This window comes from Trachurus japonicus, chromosome 23 (assembly GCF_045865225.1).
Source record: "Trachurus japonicus isolate A0001 chromosome 23, Traja_1.0".
In the NCBI taxonomy this organism is placed as follows: Eukaryota; Metazoa; Chordata; class Actinopteri; order Carangiformes; family Carangidae; genus Trachurus; species Trachurus japonicus.
In genome coordinates this window covers 3064964-3084647 of record NC_140929.1, presented here as the reverse complement: position 1 = coordinate 3084647, position 19684 = coordinate 3064964, and the positions used below count along the sequence as shown (strand labels likewise).

The 19684-nt window shown below is 40.1% G+C and overlaps 1 protein-coding gene across 2 annotated transcripts in view; it reads left to right on the top strand.

Moving 5' to 3' along the window:
- cpm (carboxypeptidase M) overlaps positions 1–19684 on the top strand; it is a 29412-nt gene that overhangs the window by 2987 nt on the left and 6741 nt on the right. For both annotated transcript variants that reach the window (XR_015035036.1, XM_085768897.1), the window contains exons 3-7: positions 3247–3344; positions 12497–12669; positions 17134–17233; positions 17386–17491; positions 19452–19622. Coding sequence is in view for 1 of the 2 variants with exons in the window: in XM_085768897.1 (XP_085625023.1) it covers positions 3247–3344; positions 12497–12669; positions 17134–17233; positions 17386–17491; positions 19452–19622 (648 nt within the window). In the remaining variant the exon portion in view is untranslated. The remainder of the gene's footprint in view (positions 1–3246; positions 3345–12496; positions 12670–17133; positions 17234–17385; positions 17492–19451; positions 19623–19684) is intronic.

The window sequence follows — 19684 nt, the reverse complement described above, 5'->3', positions numbered from 1 at the left end:
GAAAATCCATTGCCCTGGAACTCCTAAAGAGTTTTGATGACTCTGAAAGTTCTCCAACTTTTCCATGTGGCAGCTTCAGGACACTTGGGTCAGTACAAGTGTCCTGAAGCCACAGTTTCCCCACGGGAGTTGAATTTCAGCATTTTAATACGTGAAATTTCTTGGTCATGATTTACTTCCCACATTTTCATATGTTTCCAATGGAGAATAATGGGATGAAAAGTGGAAAAAATGCAATGCTGAGGTCAAAGGTCCCCTATAGGTCCGACACCAAAGCGGTTCCATGTCTGAAATCAAAGCTTGGGGTCTGTACAGTAGATGAAATGCTGAAAGTTTCATGCTTTAGTCAGATATAAGATGATCTGCTGCACTACAGTACAGACCAGCAGTATGGAGGTATCTGGATGTTTCATAGTGTGTGTTTTTAGTTCTCCAAACCCTTCCTTGGCATGACGGTGAGTAGATGATTTGGTGAATTATTGATTGATTTTGGGTGAATTATCCCTTTAAGGCTCAGTTTCTGTATCAAAGGTTCTGACGGTGTAACAGCCAATAATCAAGAGTCAGTAGTAGCTATTTATCCTGAATGTGAAGCTTCTCATTTCACACACACACACACACATGACACACGGTTAGACAGCAGATGATGGTTGACTAATCACCATAGCAACCGTGACACTGACCGACTGTGTGTGTGTCTGTTGGTGTCTGTGTGATCATATGACACGACTGTGAACGGAGGTTAATTTAATCTGGGACGACTTAATCTGCCTTGTCACACACACACACACACACACACACACACACACACACACACACACACACACACACACACACACACACACACACACACACACAGACACACACACACACACACACACACTAATCTGAGCTAATCTAGGATGCCAGCTGGCCGCCGTCCAACTTGTGTGTGTTTTTGTGTTTCGGTGTGTGTGTGTGTGTGTGTGTGTGTGTGTGTGTGTGTGTGTGTGTGTGTGTGTGTGTGTGTGTGTGTGTGTGTGTGTGTGACTTGCTGAGACTTGCTGAGCTTCATTCGCTCGCTGCAGCTCCGTCTTATTTACCTGTGGTTGTGAAGATGGAAACTTTAACTTCACTGTTGCTCAGTTAAAGTTAAAAAAAAACCTCCTATACACACACACACACACACACACACACACACACACACACACATGCACGCACACACACACACACCACATTCCCGAGGCTACAGGTTTCTGCGAGGACGACGACAACCTGGTTAATGTTTTTCTCTGTGTAAATATTAACTTCAGTTCAGTCGAGTCGTTGAACTGTTTGAAGGATTTATCATCTATTCTAGACGGTGCGTTTGAGGTCGGCTCGGAGATCTGAGCGCTGCAGCCGTTCACCACTTGGTGTCGTTGTGTTTACGCCGATCAGAACCTGAATCTGCTGCAGAGTCGTTTGTCGCAGGCGTGAACAATAAAGTTTAAAGGTTTTTTTTTTAAATTCTTATTATCTTGACAAGTGGAGAAAAAGGAAATTGAGCCTCAGACCAACAGATGAATGTGATGTCGTAGCTGATTGGCTCTTCTGAGAGGTTTAGAGGAGGAGATAGTGAACCACCAATTCAGAGGGGGGCGTCTATTTGATTTAAATATTATTCATTGATCAAAAGAAAACGGTTAAAATGCCAAAACACAACTTGACAAGCTTTCAAATCTTTGTATCGATCAAGAGAAAATCTGATGAGATCGACCGTTTGACATTTAATCGAATTTTACAGCCTCCATAAGGCATTTTTTAAAGGGACAACGAGGAGTTTCTATTCAGTTATAATCTATCGTTATTTTGTTATTATTAGTGGTGGCAGAAATGCTGGGCGAACCGACCAGCGTTTCCTTAATGAGAATAACGCTGCTGAATCTCCGTTTATGGTGGGAACTACGACGGTATGTGATCGTCTTCCAACCTCTGACTTTAATTCTTGATGAATGAAAACATGAGTCTGTCTTGCGCCGGTCAAAGAATTTCACGGTGCGGAGGCTCATAAATGTAGTGTGAAAACACTTCGCTTTTCCAAAACTCCTCGTTGTCCCTTTAATTCGATATTGTTTAATGGAGTATTCCGACCATTTTTGACCCCTAAATCGTTGTCCTGATGGTCACCCAGTGTTGGTTGGAGCAAAAAAGGCGACTAAAATTGATGCAGGCAAACCGGAGTTACACCATGGCTACCCGGCGCTAGGGATAGTGACAACACTAACCTATGGGGGCAATTCTTTCAACCACAACAAACACTCAGAAAACAATCAAATATCTCTGGTACATGACTCGAACCCTTATGACACACCACTGAACTCATATAGTGTACAGTATAAACAGTATAAACTTTGTGTTTCTGCATGTAGCCACTCACCTCAGATAGCTGAACTCTGAAACATCCCAGAAAGACATTACTATCTGATCACAGAGCGCCTGCTCTCCCCGCCACAGAAACAAACACTTTGTCCTTGTTGTGATGATTTCTTTACTAAAATAAACGGTGGAGCAGTGCAGTTGTAATGTCCAGAATATCTCCGACCGTTTATTTTTGTAAAGAAATCATCACAACAAGGAAAAGGTGTTTGTTTCTGTGGCGGGGAGAGCAGGCGGATAGTAATAGTCATATATTGCATCAATACAGCGAGGTAAATGCAATGCACTTGACTGCATCGAGAAATGACCTATTCTATGTAGTTCATCAATTTTTCAAGGCCTTTTCCTCTTGCTCTCTTGAACGCACATGCATACAGTATACGTACGGTACAGTATGAGTAAGTATTTATATGCACGCACAACCTTAAAAAGCTGCAAAATATTACCCATAAAAAAACAAAACAGTAAGTAAGTAACACTGGGTGACCATCAGGACAACGATTTAGGGGTCAAAAATGACCGGAATTCTCCTTTAATACGAATAAAAACGTGTGTGGATGGAAACATGATGCAGGAAACTGACTCGTGGTGAAGCGTCACATCTGCACACATCATCATCAGAACAGGGAGTGTTGGTTTGTCTCTACATGCAGCAGCCGCCACATTACACCAGCCTTTTACCCATGATTCATAGCAACAGTCTCACTGGGTGCAGCTTTAAGGTTTGTTGTTGTTTCCTCTGAGTGTGAAGCATCAGAAACATGCAAAGTGTTTTCAGCCAAATGTAAATTATGTAAATGAATGAATGAATGAATGAAGCTGAGTTCTGTCTCTGTCTCTCTCTCTCAGGTCAGCAGCTCTGGGTGTTGGCTCTCGGTCTCAGCCCTCGGCGTCACACCGTTGGCATCCCCGAGTTCAAATATGTGGCTAACATGCATGGAAACGAGGTGAGACTCTCACACACACACACACACACACACACACACACAGGGGAGCCGACCCCTCCCTGCTGACAGGAAGCAGGAATAAAAGGAGACTAAAGAGATCAACATAAGCCATTCACAGTCAGACACACTCCATACATACTGCTGTATCCAGACAACAGACCGTGTGTGTGTGTGTGTGTGTGTGTGTGTGTGTGTGTGTGTGTGTGTGTGTGTGTGTGTGTGTGTTAGAGTGATAGTACGATGAGTCAACATGGAGACAGTTTTATAAAACAAACCTATGGAAACGGAAATGGAAACAAGAGGCTGCAGTAACTGACAGGAAACACTCACACAAGAAGAAAAAGAAGAACTGATGAAAACAAAACCAGTTTAGTTTAGTTTAGTGTGAACAGGTGCATCTCAATGAATTAGAATAAAGTTTATTTATGTCAGTAATTCAATTCTAAAAGTGAAACTAATGCGTTATATAGATCCATTCATGTCTTTATTTATGTCTTTCTTTTAATTCTAATGATAATGGCTTCATTTAATGAAGAACTAAAACTCAATATTACAAGAGACCAATTAAAAAGCATTTATAATATGGAAATGTTGACCTTCGGAAAAGTACGTCCATCTATATGCTCTCAATACTTGGTGGGGCTGTTTGACTTGAACTACTGGAAATAGGCTTTTCCATGATATTGTTGTTCAATTATTATAGTTCAATTATTTCAACTCGAGCAACGAAGCATCATCGCGCCAGGCGGTGCGATGGAAGCCATTTTTCGCGGCCAACGCGTCTAATCGCGTGTTTGCATTGACTTTACATGTAATCTCGACACGCGACCAGGCATCATTGTGTTTGGTGGGAACATGCTGTTAGAGGGAAATTCAGAGACTGCTTGATGAAAAACTGTCCCTGAAGGCAACGCGCATCAGCGGTTTTGCATGAATTTACCTTGAAAACAATTCTGTCTTTTTTTAAAAATAACACTGTGTTTTAAAAATGGCGCTCAGGGCTTTGTCTTGGCGTCACATCCCGCTTTGACTATGCCCAGTCAGCACAGAGTAAACCTCAGGCCCCGCCTGGGAGTTTTTCAGGGCCGATCTGAGCACCTATAACTACCCCGAGGCAGGAACTCCTTTCAGGGCCGTAGAAGTTCCTGCCCTTCAGGGTCGGTTCCTGCAGTGGAGACGCTCCTTCTGCTGCTCATTCCACAGATGCACAATTCCTACAAGTTGTATCTCGTTATAAACACGACTCATCAGGCTTTCCAACAATATAAAATACAACACCAATTGAAAGCATATTTTTTTGTTTTGTTTTGTTTTCTGTAACCTGCAGGCCACCGTAGTTTTTCTAACTGCCACTAAAAGTCTCACACACAACTGTGGGAGTTTTCACAGTCTGTGTTTGGAGCCTCGGCTGCATCAGATCGTGACACTTCACTGACTGTCAGGGAAAGATCGTGTCTCTGCAGCGGCTCTGCTGTCGTCAGCTGATCCGCCGGTTCTCATGGTGGGAACGAACCTGTGAGCGGAGTGAAAATAAAGTTTAACTAACGTCTGTTTGGTGCTGCGGTTTAATAGAAGAACAAAAAACATTAAAACTGTCAGGACAGAGATCAATGGCTCAGATTATTGATAGTTTCCTGTAAAATAAACAAAGGATAAATCTCCATAAGAAACAGTGCAAAAGGGAAACTGGCGAGGACCTCTGACCAGCATCTGGTTGCCCCGGCGACGGTCAACGCTTGATCACACTGCATGTGTGTGAGAGTCAATGGAAATGTCCTTAAATAGACAAGTCACGCCTGGACACACACACACACACACACACACACACAGTCAGCAAACAGAGTCAGTGGAGTGTGTCGGTTCAGAGGAAACTTCCAGAAAAAGGTCCTTTCACTGCGCGCACACACACACACACACACACACACACACACACACACACACACAGACACACACACACACTTACAGACACATTATAACAGCAGGAATGTAGCCTCAGTGGAAAAGTTGAAAAGGTGTCGTGTCGAGATCTTTGTCTTCCTCTGTGTGTGTGTGTGTTTGTGTGACCAGTTCCCAGAAAATAAACTTTCTGTGTCGCCAAGCTTGTTTCCTGTGACGCTGAAACGTCCACGGATCAGCTGTGACCCTGAACTGCACATGAAGCAGTTTGTAAAAACTAGTTGGCTAAAAATTAAAGAAGAAATAAGTACGGTAGTTTAAACAATAAAAGCTCAGTTAGCCAAAGTAATGAATGATGTGTGCGTGGTGTTTTGCTGTGTGGTCAGTGAATGAATGATGATGTGTGAGGGATTACTTTTTTTGAGTCCACATCCTGACTATGTGCACCTTAATTTCATATGTAGGCCTACTATAATGACAGTAAAGTATCTTAATCTTAATCTTGATTAAATGACTCAGTAACAGCTCAAAAACAATAAATATTAAAGTTAGCTAAAATTAATATAGTCCAGTTGGCTAGCAAGAAGTAATGTATAAATAAATAATGAATAGTTAAAGCTCCTACAAAGAACTTTTAACTCAATTTTATCAATTTTATCGCTATATTTTCATCATGGTTGATACTGGGACAGGATCCACAGAGAGTAACAATACCGCTTTTGTCCACAGGGGTCGCCAAAATCAACACTGAAAGTTTTGTTAGCAAATGTTTATTAGGCTACATTTAGTTAAAGCAACTACAGTTATAAATAGTTCAGTTCTAACAGGGTATGCTCAGTTAGTAATGAAAAATAGTTAGCAAGTTAAAGTAGGAATAAATGACTTTGTCCCTAGCTAAACGAAGAAATGAGTCGGTTAGCTAGCAGAAAATAATCAATACAACTCAGTTAGCTAGCAAAAGAATAAATAAGCAAAAATAACGCAGGGACTGTGAGGCTGACCACCGGTGAGTGATTTGGGAAGGGGGCAGGTCTTACGGCAGCACCCACTGCTTATTGAAGACAGCAGTGATATGTGCTTTCACATCGGAGTCTCCAAACCAGAAACGTCTTGAACAACACCGGAAAAAATTCACTAGATTTGCCGCTAATCGCTTTTGACAAAAAAAAGTCGCCAAGAGGGGTTGGAAAGTCGCCAGATTTAGCGAGAAAGTTGCCAAGTTGGCAACACTGTTGAGAACTCTAGAAATCAAAAACATCCTGCGACTGATCAAAGACGGAGATCTACAGTATGGTCTGATGAGCTCAGCAGTTGTTCATTGTTTTGACACTTTTATTCAAGCATTTTACAAATGAAGAAACAGCACAAGAATGAAACCAGACGACATTCAGTTTCACTGTTTACATGCACTGCAAAATCTTTCCAAGAATATTTGTCATATTTCTTGTCAAAATTTCTAATTTCTAGTCAAAACTAATCTCTTTCCACTTAAAATAAGACTCATCACCTAAAAATTAACTTGTTTTTAGATCATTTCACTTCTTTCAAACTAATGTTCACTTAAAATAAGTAGAAAAATCTGCCAGTGAAAGCCAGTTTTTTGTGCTTGTAATAAGAAAGAAAAACTTGCTCCACTATCAGATTTTTCTACTTATTTCAAGTAAAAAGTGTCTATCTTTATGTGATTTTACGTATAATGAGATTTGTTTTGACTAGAAATTACATTTTGACTAGAAATAAGACAAATATTCTTGGTAAGATTTTGAATTTTTGCAGTGTGATGTCATTTAAATTTCTTTCAGATTAAGAAAATGTTTATTCCACCTCTCGAATGAAATTACGTATTTGTTTTGAACCTGTTTATTCTGATTGAGCTGTTTATATCGAGCATTTAAAACAGATTCTAAGGGTTAGGGTTAGCGATTGATGCAGTAAAATGAAATCATGAATGAGTGTTGGTGTCCCCAGAGGATGAATCCCAGTGTCGTCGCCCACTCAGGGTTTCTTTCCCAAAAGTATCATGGGAAATCTCCACTGGTTGTAATGGTGTGACTGGTTGTACAGATTCTCATGGTTCCCAGAGGATCAATCCAGATTTAAACAATGCTGATGAACCTCTGGTCACATGATAGCGTGTGTTTGAGTCGCATGTCACATGTTCTGTTTTTAGAAAGGCTGCTGTTTGTGTAGGAAAAGGCGTTCGTATGTTTTGCTTTAACGCATATGGAGTTTATACATATGCCGTCCGGCGGGAAACTGTTGTTTGGCTGAACTCACGACACAGGAAGCAAACGGCTCCACGCCACGGGGTGACGCACTGCAAAAACTCAAAATCTTTCCAAGAATATTTGTCTTATTTCTTGTCAAAATGTCTCATTTCTAGTCTAAACTAATCTCTTTCCACCTAAAATAAGACTCATCACCTAAAATGAACTTGTTTTTAGACAGTTTTCACTTGTTTCAAACTAATTTTCAATTGAAATAAGTAGAAAAATCTGCAAGTTTTTTTGTGCTTGTAATAAGAAAGAAAAACATGCTCCACTATCAGATTTTTCTACTTATTTCAAGTAAAAATATGCTGAAAGAAGTCAAACATGTCTAAAACAATCTACTTTTTATGTGATTTTACGTATAATGAGATTTGTTTTGACTAGAAATAAGACAAATATTCTTGATAAGAGTTTTTGCAGTGTGATGTCATTTAAATTTCTTTCAGATTAAGAAAATGTTTATTCCACCTCTCGAATGAAATTGTATTTGTTTTGAACCTGTTTTGCTTTAACGCATATGTAGTTTATACATATGGCGTCCGGCGGGAAACTGTTGTTTGGCTGAACTCACGACACAGGAAGCAAACGGCTTCCACGCCACGGGGCGAGAGTGTGAGAGAGAACGTGCGACTGCTCGTCTCATTCTGACAGAAAGTGGTTGAGGAATGCAGTTTGTCTTGATGGAAATAATCTGTTTGACTTTGACTTTAACACACGTCAAACTACACTGATCCAGGATCTGAAAGCTTTAATCTAATCTCACCGCTTTGAAATGCAAACATTTAAAATCAAATGACAACAAAACAGACACGAGTCACAGACCAAGGCGTGTTTGTGTGTGTGTGTCTGACAGCTGCTCCACAAACAAACTCTCCACTTCACCTGAACCACAAACTGATTTGTTCTTATTTTTAGCATGTTCGCGGCCGTGGTATCGTTGAAACTCGGACTCAGCTGCACGATGTCGCCGTGCAAACCTTCAGTGATGAACTGATGGTCAGAGGTGAAACGGTACAGTGAGCAGGAACTGATCACATTACCATGATCAAAGGACTCACAAAACACAACGTGACCACCCTGAGGGCAGCGGACACACGCTCACTTTGACTTGAAGATGAGCTGATGACATTTCAGAGAGCAAAAGGCCAAAGGTCAAAGTCAATGTGACCTCAAACACAGCTCACAAGTTCAAACACTGACTATGAAAACAGTTTAAGATTTAAAGGGATAGTAAATAAAGTGGTCCATTGCCATAATCCCTATAGTCATAGCAGTAGGTTCGTTACCTTTAATTGTCGGGGCAAGCTATTTTTAGAACGGCGGAGCAGAGCCGTGAGCTGCTCAGAGCTACGCTACGGAGGCTCATTATGGGATTTCTTAGTTGGTTTCCCTCATCAAACTCATCAAATACACAATCCAACAACTCCACAACGCTCTGGTGGACAAGTTGTGACCTGCACATTCACCACGCTATGAGATAATAACACAACGTTACCAGACAGAGTTGTTTTAGAGGGAAATTCATGCAAAACCGCTGATGCACGTTGCGTTCAGGGACAGTTTTTCATCAAGCAGTCTCTGTATTTCCCTCTAAAACAACTCTGTGTGGTAACGTTGTGTTATTATCTCATAGCGTGGTGAATGTGCAGGTCACAACTTGTCCACCAGAGCGTTGTGGAGTTGTTGGATTGTGTATTTGATGAGTTTGATGAGGGAAACCAAGAAATCCCATAATGAGCCCCCGTAGCGTAGCTCTGAGCAGCTCACGGCTCTGCTCCGCCGTTCTAAAAACAGCTTGCACCGACAATTAAAAGTAACGAACCTACCGCTATGACTATAGGGATTATGGCAATGGGCCAATTTGCCAAAATGTTGAACTATCCCTTTAATGGAGGAGGAGAAACTTCAACACATCACAGAGTTCACAGATAAACTGATGTAACAAGGAGCATTGAACGCCTCTCAACACGCATCTGATCACAGAGTCGGCTGCGTGTGTGAGTGTGTGTGGTCGGGAGGAAATGAGGGCGAGTCGAGTTTCCTGTGTTTTCCAAGGACACTCAGCTCCAAACTCCAAACTCCAAACTGTAGATACACACTATGTACACACACACACACAATGTACACACACTCACTCAGCTGTGTTATTGTTTCTAGCTCCTTTGATCACATGAACTCTCTTAGAAACTTAAACATCAGTGATGAACGACCTCGTCCTCCCTCAGCTGATGATCAATACGTTGATTAACTACAGTTTAACAAAGACTAAACCCTGTAGTTGTTTATTAATAACCATACAGTATGATAATAATATGATAGCTAATTGATCCATAAATTGATTAAAGTAATGATTTAAAAAAAAAAAAACAGCTTCATCGTACATTGATCAATAAGTTAAGAAGTTAAAAGAAATTTAAAACTATGGTTGAGAGACGGTCAAGTATGTGACCATCTGATCTGAAATGTATGTAGGCCTATGTAATGTATTGTATACCATGTACTGTTTTGGTTTTGTTTTTTGTTTCGATCTGGTACGAGTTCACGGGTCGGAATTTACGAGTGGCCGTTATAGTGACTTTCACAGGTAAAACAGGTCGGAAAAACACGAGTGGGTTGCCTGGAACGCTACAAAGTCGTAAGTCGTGACTTGAAGCTGTAATTTACGTTTTCAAAAGCCTGCCTGGAACGCAGCATTAGCCAGAACGACCGGATCGCTTACTTCTGCTTTAATTAACTTTAAAACTCTGAAACATGTCGATCATCTGTTAAAGAGCTTCGACTGATTATAGATAATAAATCGATTGATTTTTGACTTTTGATTAATTATTTAGTCTTTTTTAAAGGGATACTTCACCCAAAATCGATAATTCACCCAATTTTCAGGTATCCCTTTAAAGGAAAATGACAGAAAATGCTAATTAAGCATAGAGCTCAAGTTTTTATCGTTGACTCAGTTTCCCATCAATTTTACAACAAACAACTAAAACACAATAACAGACTTAACACCGTTGTTTGCTTCCTTTTTTATTTGTTTTTTGTTTATCTCTCGCAGCAGCTGATCTGTACGGACTTGACACAGTTTTGACGTTGACAATAAACCCTGACGCACTGAACACAACAACACATGATACTGTCCTGTGTGTGTGTGTGTCTGAAGGATCATGTGACGAGTTTAACAGTGAAGAGGTTTAAGACTCACAGTTGTTGTGGATCAGATTCTTTTATTATGTTAATTTCTCTGGTTTTATTCACAATAATGAAGCACACACACACACATACACACACACAGACACACACACACTGGTCCTGTCAGAACAAACTGTTTCTGTGCAGCAGCAGCAGATGAAGAGGAAAAGTAGGAGAGACAGTTTAGACGAGTGATGGAGGGAAAGAAAATGACGGCCGGAGGCAAAGCTAGTCTCAACGTGTGTGTGTGTGTGTGGCGTCTTTGTTCTCCCACACACACACACATACACACCTTTTCCCACCCTTCTCTCTTTCTCCCTCCTGAGGCGCTCCTTCTTTCTTTCCGCCTCTCCTTCATTCATTCCTTCATTCACAAACTCCTTTTCCCTCCTGACTCGCGGAGACAAACGACCTCGACCCGCTGACTCGTCTCTCCGCGTCCGGTTTCAGTCTCAGCCGCCGGCATGACTCATCAAGTCCTCGGCCGCGCCCCCGCAGAAACGTCACGTCACGTTAAACACAACAAAAAATTATGTTGGGAAAGAAGTGAATGAATGAAGCTTATATAGTTATAACGACACTATGCTTCATATTTTATCAATCATTCTTCCCACATTGATGATTATTAGTCTAATATTTATAAACACAGTTAATAATCTCATCTATAATGTGTTAAATCTTTGTATTTTCAAACTTTTTGTACATTTGTAAATCAAGTTTTATATCAATAACCATTAGATCTTTTATAAAATGTCAGTAAATAATGAACAAACTGTTTAGATCAGTGGTTCTCAATCTTTTGGGGGGGCAATGGACCCCCTACATATTTTATTTAGCAACCGTGAGGCAAAAAAGTCCCAAACCAACTTGACAGAAATAGAAATATCCTTCTTAATTGCATCATCAACAGCTCTAAAGGTAAATAATCAGATTTCAAAAGTCGCTCCTACACTAACCATTGCACATTGGTGACTTTTACACCAACTTCCTGTGTGATATTTCACAATAAAAGCCCACTTAATGGAGACTGTCCACTGAAACGTTGAACACAGGAAGTGTTGAGTTTGTAGGCACGGTTTAATGCAGTAAATTTAAAAAAGACAAAGGAGAGTGAATAAAAACCAACCGTTAAAATACGACCAATTCCCCCATTAAAACGTATGAGATTGGAAAAAATGCAAATTGGGTTAGCTTCTGCAGTAATGAGGCAATAACGATGGCTCTGGTCACTAGAATATCTGTAAAAGTCACTCACTAAGATGATATTTCATCGTTTTAAGAACCTGTTGCAGTTACACCACTGGTTGAGAAACGCTGGTTTAGATTAATACAATGATTTAGACATGAACTAATGGTCAGAGACGGAGTTCATAGATGTTTTATGAACATTTATTAATACTAAGATTCATGATTAATGCAGGTATTTACGACTTGTTAGTTAAGTTTTTAACTAACAAGTAATAAACACCTGAATGTATAATTAGCTGCTGTTTAATAAGAGTTAAATCAGTGTTTGGTGCTGCAGATCCAAACATTCAACACACAACAGACCCAGAGTTAAACATTTATAAGTGTGTTTATAAATGACACATTCTTTGGGTCAATGTTGGAAGAATGATGTGTAAATGAAGAATGAAGTATTTAATTATTATAAACAATGATTAGCCTAATAATGTTTATCAGTGTGTTGTTATTATGAAGTGTTTTGGTCTCTTGTTTGAGTTTCTGACCCGTGTGTGTCTGTGTGTGTGTGTGTCTGTGTGTGTGTGTGTGTGTGTGTGTGTGTGTGTGTGTGCGCAGGTTCTGGGTCGGGTTCTGCTGCTGCAGCTGATCGACAGCCTGGTGCGCGGTTACCATGGCAACGAGACGTGGGCGCTGCAGCTACTGAACAGCACCCGCATCCACATCCTGCCGACCATGAACCCGGACGGTTTCGACGAGGCCGGCACACACTGTCAGTTCAGCCAGGGCAGGTACAGACACACACACACACACACAAACACACAGACAACACACACACAACATAAACACACACACACACACACACTACACACACACACACAACTACACACACACACAGAGTTTCTGTTTATCTAGTTTCGGTGTTTCCAGGCGGATCCCTGCTCTTCTATGTGGGAGTTAAGAGTCTGTTTCTCCTTCAGTGTCTTAGCTGCTTCGTTGACTTTAAAGGGATAGTTCAACATTTTTGCAACTTGGCCCATTGTCAGCGGTTTTGCATGAATTTACCTCTAAAACAACTCCATCTCATAACGTTCCGTTATTATCTCATAGCGTGGTGAATGTGCAGGTCACAACTTGTGCACGAGAGCGTTTTGGAGTTGTTGATGTGTTGTTATTGTGTATTTGATGAGTTTGATGAGGGAAACCAAGAAAATTAATTCTAAAAATAGCTTGCACCGACAATTAAAGGTAACGAACCTACTATAGGGATTATGGCAATGGGCCAATTTGCCAAAATGTTGAACAATCCCTTTAAGTGTCAGACTAAGATCAGGAGGTGGTGGTGGAGACCAAACATGGAGCTAAAAGCTAACAATTAGCTAACAATAATAATAATAACTTTATTTATACAGTATAGCAGCTTGACAAAAACACGAAATAACACAAAATAAAGAGCCTTGAAAACATAAAAGTCAAAACAACACAAGCACCGAACAACAAAGTGCGACCAGGAGGAACCAAACTAAGATGTAAAGATGCAGTTGAATGAGATCAAAGTTAGAAAAAAAATAAAAAAAGGAAGAATATGAGATAAAGCGAGATATCAATAAAAAAAAGAGTTTGAACAAGTGATGGCATATAAAATAAAACTATAAGAGCAGCTGTGAGATAAAACAAGACAAAAAGTGAAAAGGAAATAAAACAATAGGCACAAATAAAACAGATGATTGTGAGAGTCATACAAACTGATAAAAAGAAACTAAACAAACAAAAGTAAGAGTTCAATAAGACTGGAAATAAAAGATGATAGAAGACGACATCACATAAAAGTCAGTTTGAAGGAATAGTTCAACATTTTGGCAAATTGACCCATTGTCATAATCCCTGTAGTCATAGCAGTAGGTTTGTTACCTTTAATTGTCGGTGCAAGCTATTTTTAGAACGGCGGAGCAGAGCAGTTACAATTAAAGGTAACGAACCTACTGCTATGACAATAGGGATTATGGCAATGGGCCAGTTTGCCAAAATGTTGAACTATCCCTTTAAAGAAGTGACTTAAAAGACTGAAGCCTCGACTTCGGAACAAACCGGAGAAACACTGAACAGATGAAACAACACAACAGGTCACTCCAGTTCATCTCTTTTCAGTAGTTGTAAAAAAAAAAAAAGTTACCAGAGCCGCCTGTGATTGGCTGCGATGCTCCAAGTCATATGAGCCGTAAACATGAGTCACGTTGACATGGGGGATGAATGTTCTTAGATTATTTTGGAAGATTTATAAAACATATTTTACACATTTCTGACTCATCACTCAGCAACAACGTGAAATTCTGATGTAACGATAACAAAAGATTATTACAGTACAACACCAGTGGAGCGCCTTCATTTTTGCAATGAACCGTGTCTGTGTGCGTATGTGTGTGTGTGCGTATGTGTGCATGTGTGTGTTTCATAACAAATGTGAAAACAGGACTTGAAGCCTTTGGTCCGACATGTTTGTTGCCTGTAGACTAAACTATGTGATGCTTCAACGCCCAAAACACTGTGATAAGCAGGAAACCAGATGCACAGTGTAGATCTGTAACATACACACACACACACACACACATAGACACACACATACACATACACACACACACACACACACACACACACACACAGGTCACAGCCTCAGTCTAAACCTCTAAGTATCTAATTATAAAGTGTTTTGACGACTTCTAATGTCCCGTACAGGCGAGACTGCTGCGTGTCTTTGTGCACGAATTATATACAATGTGGGGACGCGTGTTATTATGGGGACGTACGTGTGTTTATGTGTGTGCATGTGTGTGTATGTGTGTGTGTGTGTGTGTGTGTGTGTGGTTCAAGTTGCCCATTACTCATGCTGTGAGTTTCAACAGTCTCATTATGGGATATGTTTGTGTTTGCGGTTCAGGTCTTACTCACCTTGTGGGGACGTCAGTGTGTTAAATCACCCTAATTACGGGGACCTCAGTCTGTTCATATGATGTAATGATGTATAATTAGATTTTAGGGTGAACACATGGTTTACAGTTGGGTTTAGGTAAGTGGTAGTTATGGTTTAGGTGTAACCCTCAGGCAACATACCCATACATCTCCACAATGCATCACTTTTAATGATGTAATACTTTCAAAAAAAGAGGGAAGACCATAGAGAACCAATAGCAATGCTTTAATTTATCAAATGACTTTCAAGAAGCCAGACTGAAACCCTTTTTTGTAGACTTTTTCAAAGGAAACACTTGACTAAAACAGTGTAAAAACATAACTTCCTGGCCATTTTTCATCTGGAAAAAAAAAATATTTACACTATTAGGTTAGTAAAGTTTAATTTTTAATAGTTCCATGCAATTTATTTGCTTATTATTAAATAATGGAAACCTTTTTAAAATGCACCTGTTGCTCGAAGGCAACAACGAATCATTATAGAAACTTGCAGTGTTGCCTTGAGGCAACAGTGAACCATTATGGAATCAACATTGTGTGTTTAGGTGTAAATATCATGTTCAAAAACACATCATTCATCATAATTTTGTTTTGATCCTTACAATAAATTTGATTTTGGTTGCTGTGAAGTAAACTTTAGGCTATTATGATGATGATTATGAGGAAGATGAGAGTGAGCATCGGGATGAGGATGAGGCCAGTGAAGGTGAAAGGTTACAGAGACTGGTATTTCTAATACAGTATAAGAGGCAACACATCCCAAAAGCTTACAAAAATGATAATAATTTCTAAAAAAAAAATTATTTAGATTATGTTTATTTAATCTATTTTGAGAAATAAAAATACTCCAAACATTTCTTTTCCTAACTGGTTTCGCTGATCATACCATAGAGGGTGAAGATGAACTCAATAATAACATGGACGTCGATGAAAAATGTCTGTCTCTGAACTTTTTCAAAATAAAGGTCCCTACTTTTGGGTGTTTAAGTCTGAGGCGCTGCATTTGGAGACGTTGATGTGGAGATAAACGTGTCGGCCCTCTGGGGGCCCCCACCCAACCACCCACCCCCCTAAGCACTGTCCTGCTGTGGCCTCCTGAGAGCTGCATCTGTCCAGTCCAGATGTGCAGCTGCGTCTTCCGTGGCTCTTCATGTCCACAGCTGCTGTGTAAATAAAGATGCGTTCACTTCCTGGACGCAGTCAGAGGATCGTGGGAAACTGTCTCCAACTTAAGTGCCTTGCTAAAAGGAGCCTGAGCAGCAGCAGCAGCAGCAGCAGCAGCAGCTCGTCTTGTCCCTCAATCCAAACACAGACCAAGTCATTACTCAGCAGGTCACTTAGCTACGGAAGCCCAGAGGGACAAGTGAACCGTTCTTTTCTAAATCTGGAGAGGAAATTACAAAATAAAAGTATTTTTGCTTTTTTTTTACACAAAATGTTCAATTAGAAAACAAGAAGTATAGGTCTGAGTTTCTTTTTTGTTGTTGTTTTTGAAAGAAGGAAGGACAAAGGGAAAGATGGGAGGAAAGAGGAAGGGAGGATGAAGGGAAGGAAGGAAAGAAAGGAAGAGGGAAGGAAGGAAGGAAGGAAGGAAGGACAAAGGAAAAGAAGGAAGGACAAAGGGAAAGATGGGAGGAAAGAGGAAGGGAGGATGAAGGGAAGGAAGGAAGGAAAGAAAGAGGCAAGGAAGGAAGGAAAGAAAGAAGGAAGGAAGGACGAAGAGAAAGAAGGAAGGAAGGACAAAGGGAAAGATGGGAGGAAAGAGGAAGGGAGGATGAAGGGAAGGAAGGAAGGAAAGAAAGAGACAAGGAAGGAAGGAAAGAAAGAAGGAAGGAAGGATGAAGGGAAAGAAGGAAGTAAGGACAAAGGGAAAGATGGGAGGAAAGAGGAAGGGAGGATGAAGGGAAGGAAGGAAAGAAAGAAGGAAGTAAGGACAAAGGGAAAGAAGGAAGGACAAAGGGAAAGATGGGAGGAAAAAGGAAGGGAGGATGAAGGGAAGGAAGGAAGGAAAGAAAGAGACAAGGAAGGAAGGAAAGAAAGAAGGAAGGAAGAAAGGACGAAGAGAAAGAAGGAAGGAAGGACAAAGGGAAAGATGGGAGGAAAGAGGAAGGGAGGATGAAGGGAAGGAAGGAAGGAAAGAAAGAAAGAGACAAGGAAGGAAAGAAAGAAGGAAGGAAGGACAAAGGGAAATTTTTGGTCAATATAAAGACAATCTGACGAGCTCTCTCACTCACGTCTCGAAACATTTTTTATTTTGTCAATAAACTTAATTTTTTTTTCTGTTTCAGGTTCAACTACAACGGCATCGACCTGAACAGGAACTTTCCCGACGCTTTCGCCGGTCTGCGAAGGCAACAGCAGCTTGACGAGGCGAAGAGGGAAGCCGAGGTACGGACACTCAGAGTCCTTTCAAAGTAAAAGCCCCTATCGGCCCAACAGTCAGTTCTATGATCTCTTGATACATTTTTAAGTGGATTTTTTTTTTTTTACCTTAATATCAAACGTAATTTCCCTGGGTTTGTTTGATTGACACGTTGCAGGTCCGGGCTGTGATTGGCTGGTTGAGGACGGAGAGCTTCGTCCTCTCTGCGAACCTTCACGGTGGAGCGCTGGTGGCCAGTTATCCGTACGACAACAGCAACTCAGGTAAAGACACACACATGGCAAGCCATTTTAACATTTAAAAGCCAGACTGGATATGTGTTGTAGATATCTGTAATTCAGTTTTGCCTTGTCGAAAAGAATATTTAAGATATCTGCAACTACATTCTTCCTATCCACAATTGTCATTTCAGATATCCACAACTACAGTACGTTCTTCCTAGGACAAATGACGTCACTTTTGCCATTCATGTGTATGGGGTTTGTCATTACAGATATCTACAATTCAGTTGCAGATATCCGCTATGTGAATAACAGATAACTGTAACTGAATTACGACTAGTACTAATTCCAGTTTGAGATATCTACAATTTGATTCTGACTAGTCATAATTCCAGTTCAAGATATCTTTAATTCACCTCAATTAAAGATATCTACATGTCCCTTTTCGGATATCTTAAATTAAGTTTTGACTAGGCGAAATGAAGTTGTAGATATCTGTAACTGGAATTATGACTAGTCAAAATGACGTTGTAGATATCTCAAACTGGAATTAGTACTAGTCTTAATTCAGTTACAGATGTCTGTAATTCACATAGCGGATATCTGCAACTGAATTGTAGATATCTGTAATGACAAACCCCCATACACATGAATGGTTAAAGTGACGTCATTTGTCCTAGGAAGAACGTAGTTGCGGATATCTGAAATGTTCTTTTTGACTAGAGGCAAAACTGAATTACAGATATCTTGAATAAAAAATCCAACTATTCAAAATGTAATTACGACTAGTCAGAAAGACGTTGTTGATATCTACAATGTTAATTCTGGATAGTCAAACTTAGCTTTTAAATGTTAATCTTTACTGTCACGTCCTTTTGTCTCTAAACTAAACTAAACACACAAGTTCACCAAACACAACAAACTTCATTCCTGCCGAACCGAACATGGAGACGCGTTTGTGTTTTTCTGCTGAACTGAAACGTTGTTGGCGCCACATTTTTAGACGCTGAGACGGTGAAAGCTGTTGTTTCCCGACAGAGTTTCTGCCCTTGAATGCAGCATAGTCGTGTTTCTGGGTGAATAAACTCAGATTCAAAACAACTCGAGTCAGAAAAAGAGTCGTTCTGGTCGTTGTTATTTCTGTAAACTAAATTTATGTTGAATGTTTGTCTTATGGAGGACCACTTGACAAGCCCTTAGGGGTTTTTTTGGTTTCTCCTGCACATTTGCTTTATCTACTGTATACTTTGTATGTCTCTTGTCGTTGTCGTTCCACTTTTTTAATATGCTGTTTTATACATCTTTTATGTGCTAAATAAAAAAATACAAAAAAAAATTTCAAAGTAAAGTGTTATTGAGGCAGGTGGTTGGTGCACTGCAAAAACTCAAAATCTTACCAAGAATATTTGTCTTATTTCTAGTCAAAATGTCATTTCTAGTCAAAAACAAATCTAATTCTGCTTAAAATAAGACTCATCACATTTAAAAAGTAGCTTGTTTTTAGACACTTTGTACTTCTTTCAAGCATGAGAAATAAGTAGAAAAATCTGATAGTGGAGCAAGTTTTTCTTTCTTATTACAAACACAAAAAACTTTCACTGGCAGATTTTTCTACTTATTTCAGTTGAAAATTAGTTTGAAACAAGTGAAAATTATCTAAAAACAAGTTAATTTTTAAGTGATTAGTCTTATTTTAAGTGGAAAGAGATTAGTTTAGACTAGAAATAAGTTTTTGCAGTGTGTGACTCCGCCCCCTGCTGACAGGTGAGACACAGTGACAGACAGTAACAGGGAGATTTAAATTTTTAAATTAACCTTTATTCATCACAAAAACTCGACTGATGTGTTTTCCCCTTTTATCAAACTCTTTTATCCACTCTTATTTTGAAATCTAAAGTTCATTCTGCAGTTACTTCCTGTATAAAATCTGCTTTACGAATAAAGTTGCATTTATTATTAAACACTCAAATCAATAACTTATATATATCGTCTGTTTTCTCAGGCAGCGAGCTGGTGGGCGGGGCCAGCATCACCCCCGACGACGACGTGTTCATCCACCTGGCCAAGGTGTACTCGCACAACCACGGCACCATGCACCGCGGCGACCGCTGCGACGACACGGCGGCGTTCCTCGACGGCATCACCAACGGTTACCAGTGGTATCCTCTGATAGGTCAGTTAAGTCTTTACCCGATAGCCAGTTGTCCCACGGCACCTGAATGCAACACAACGCTG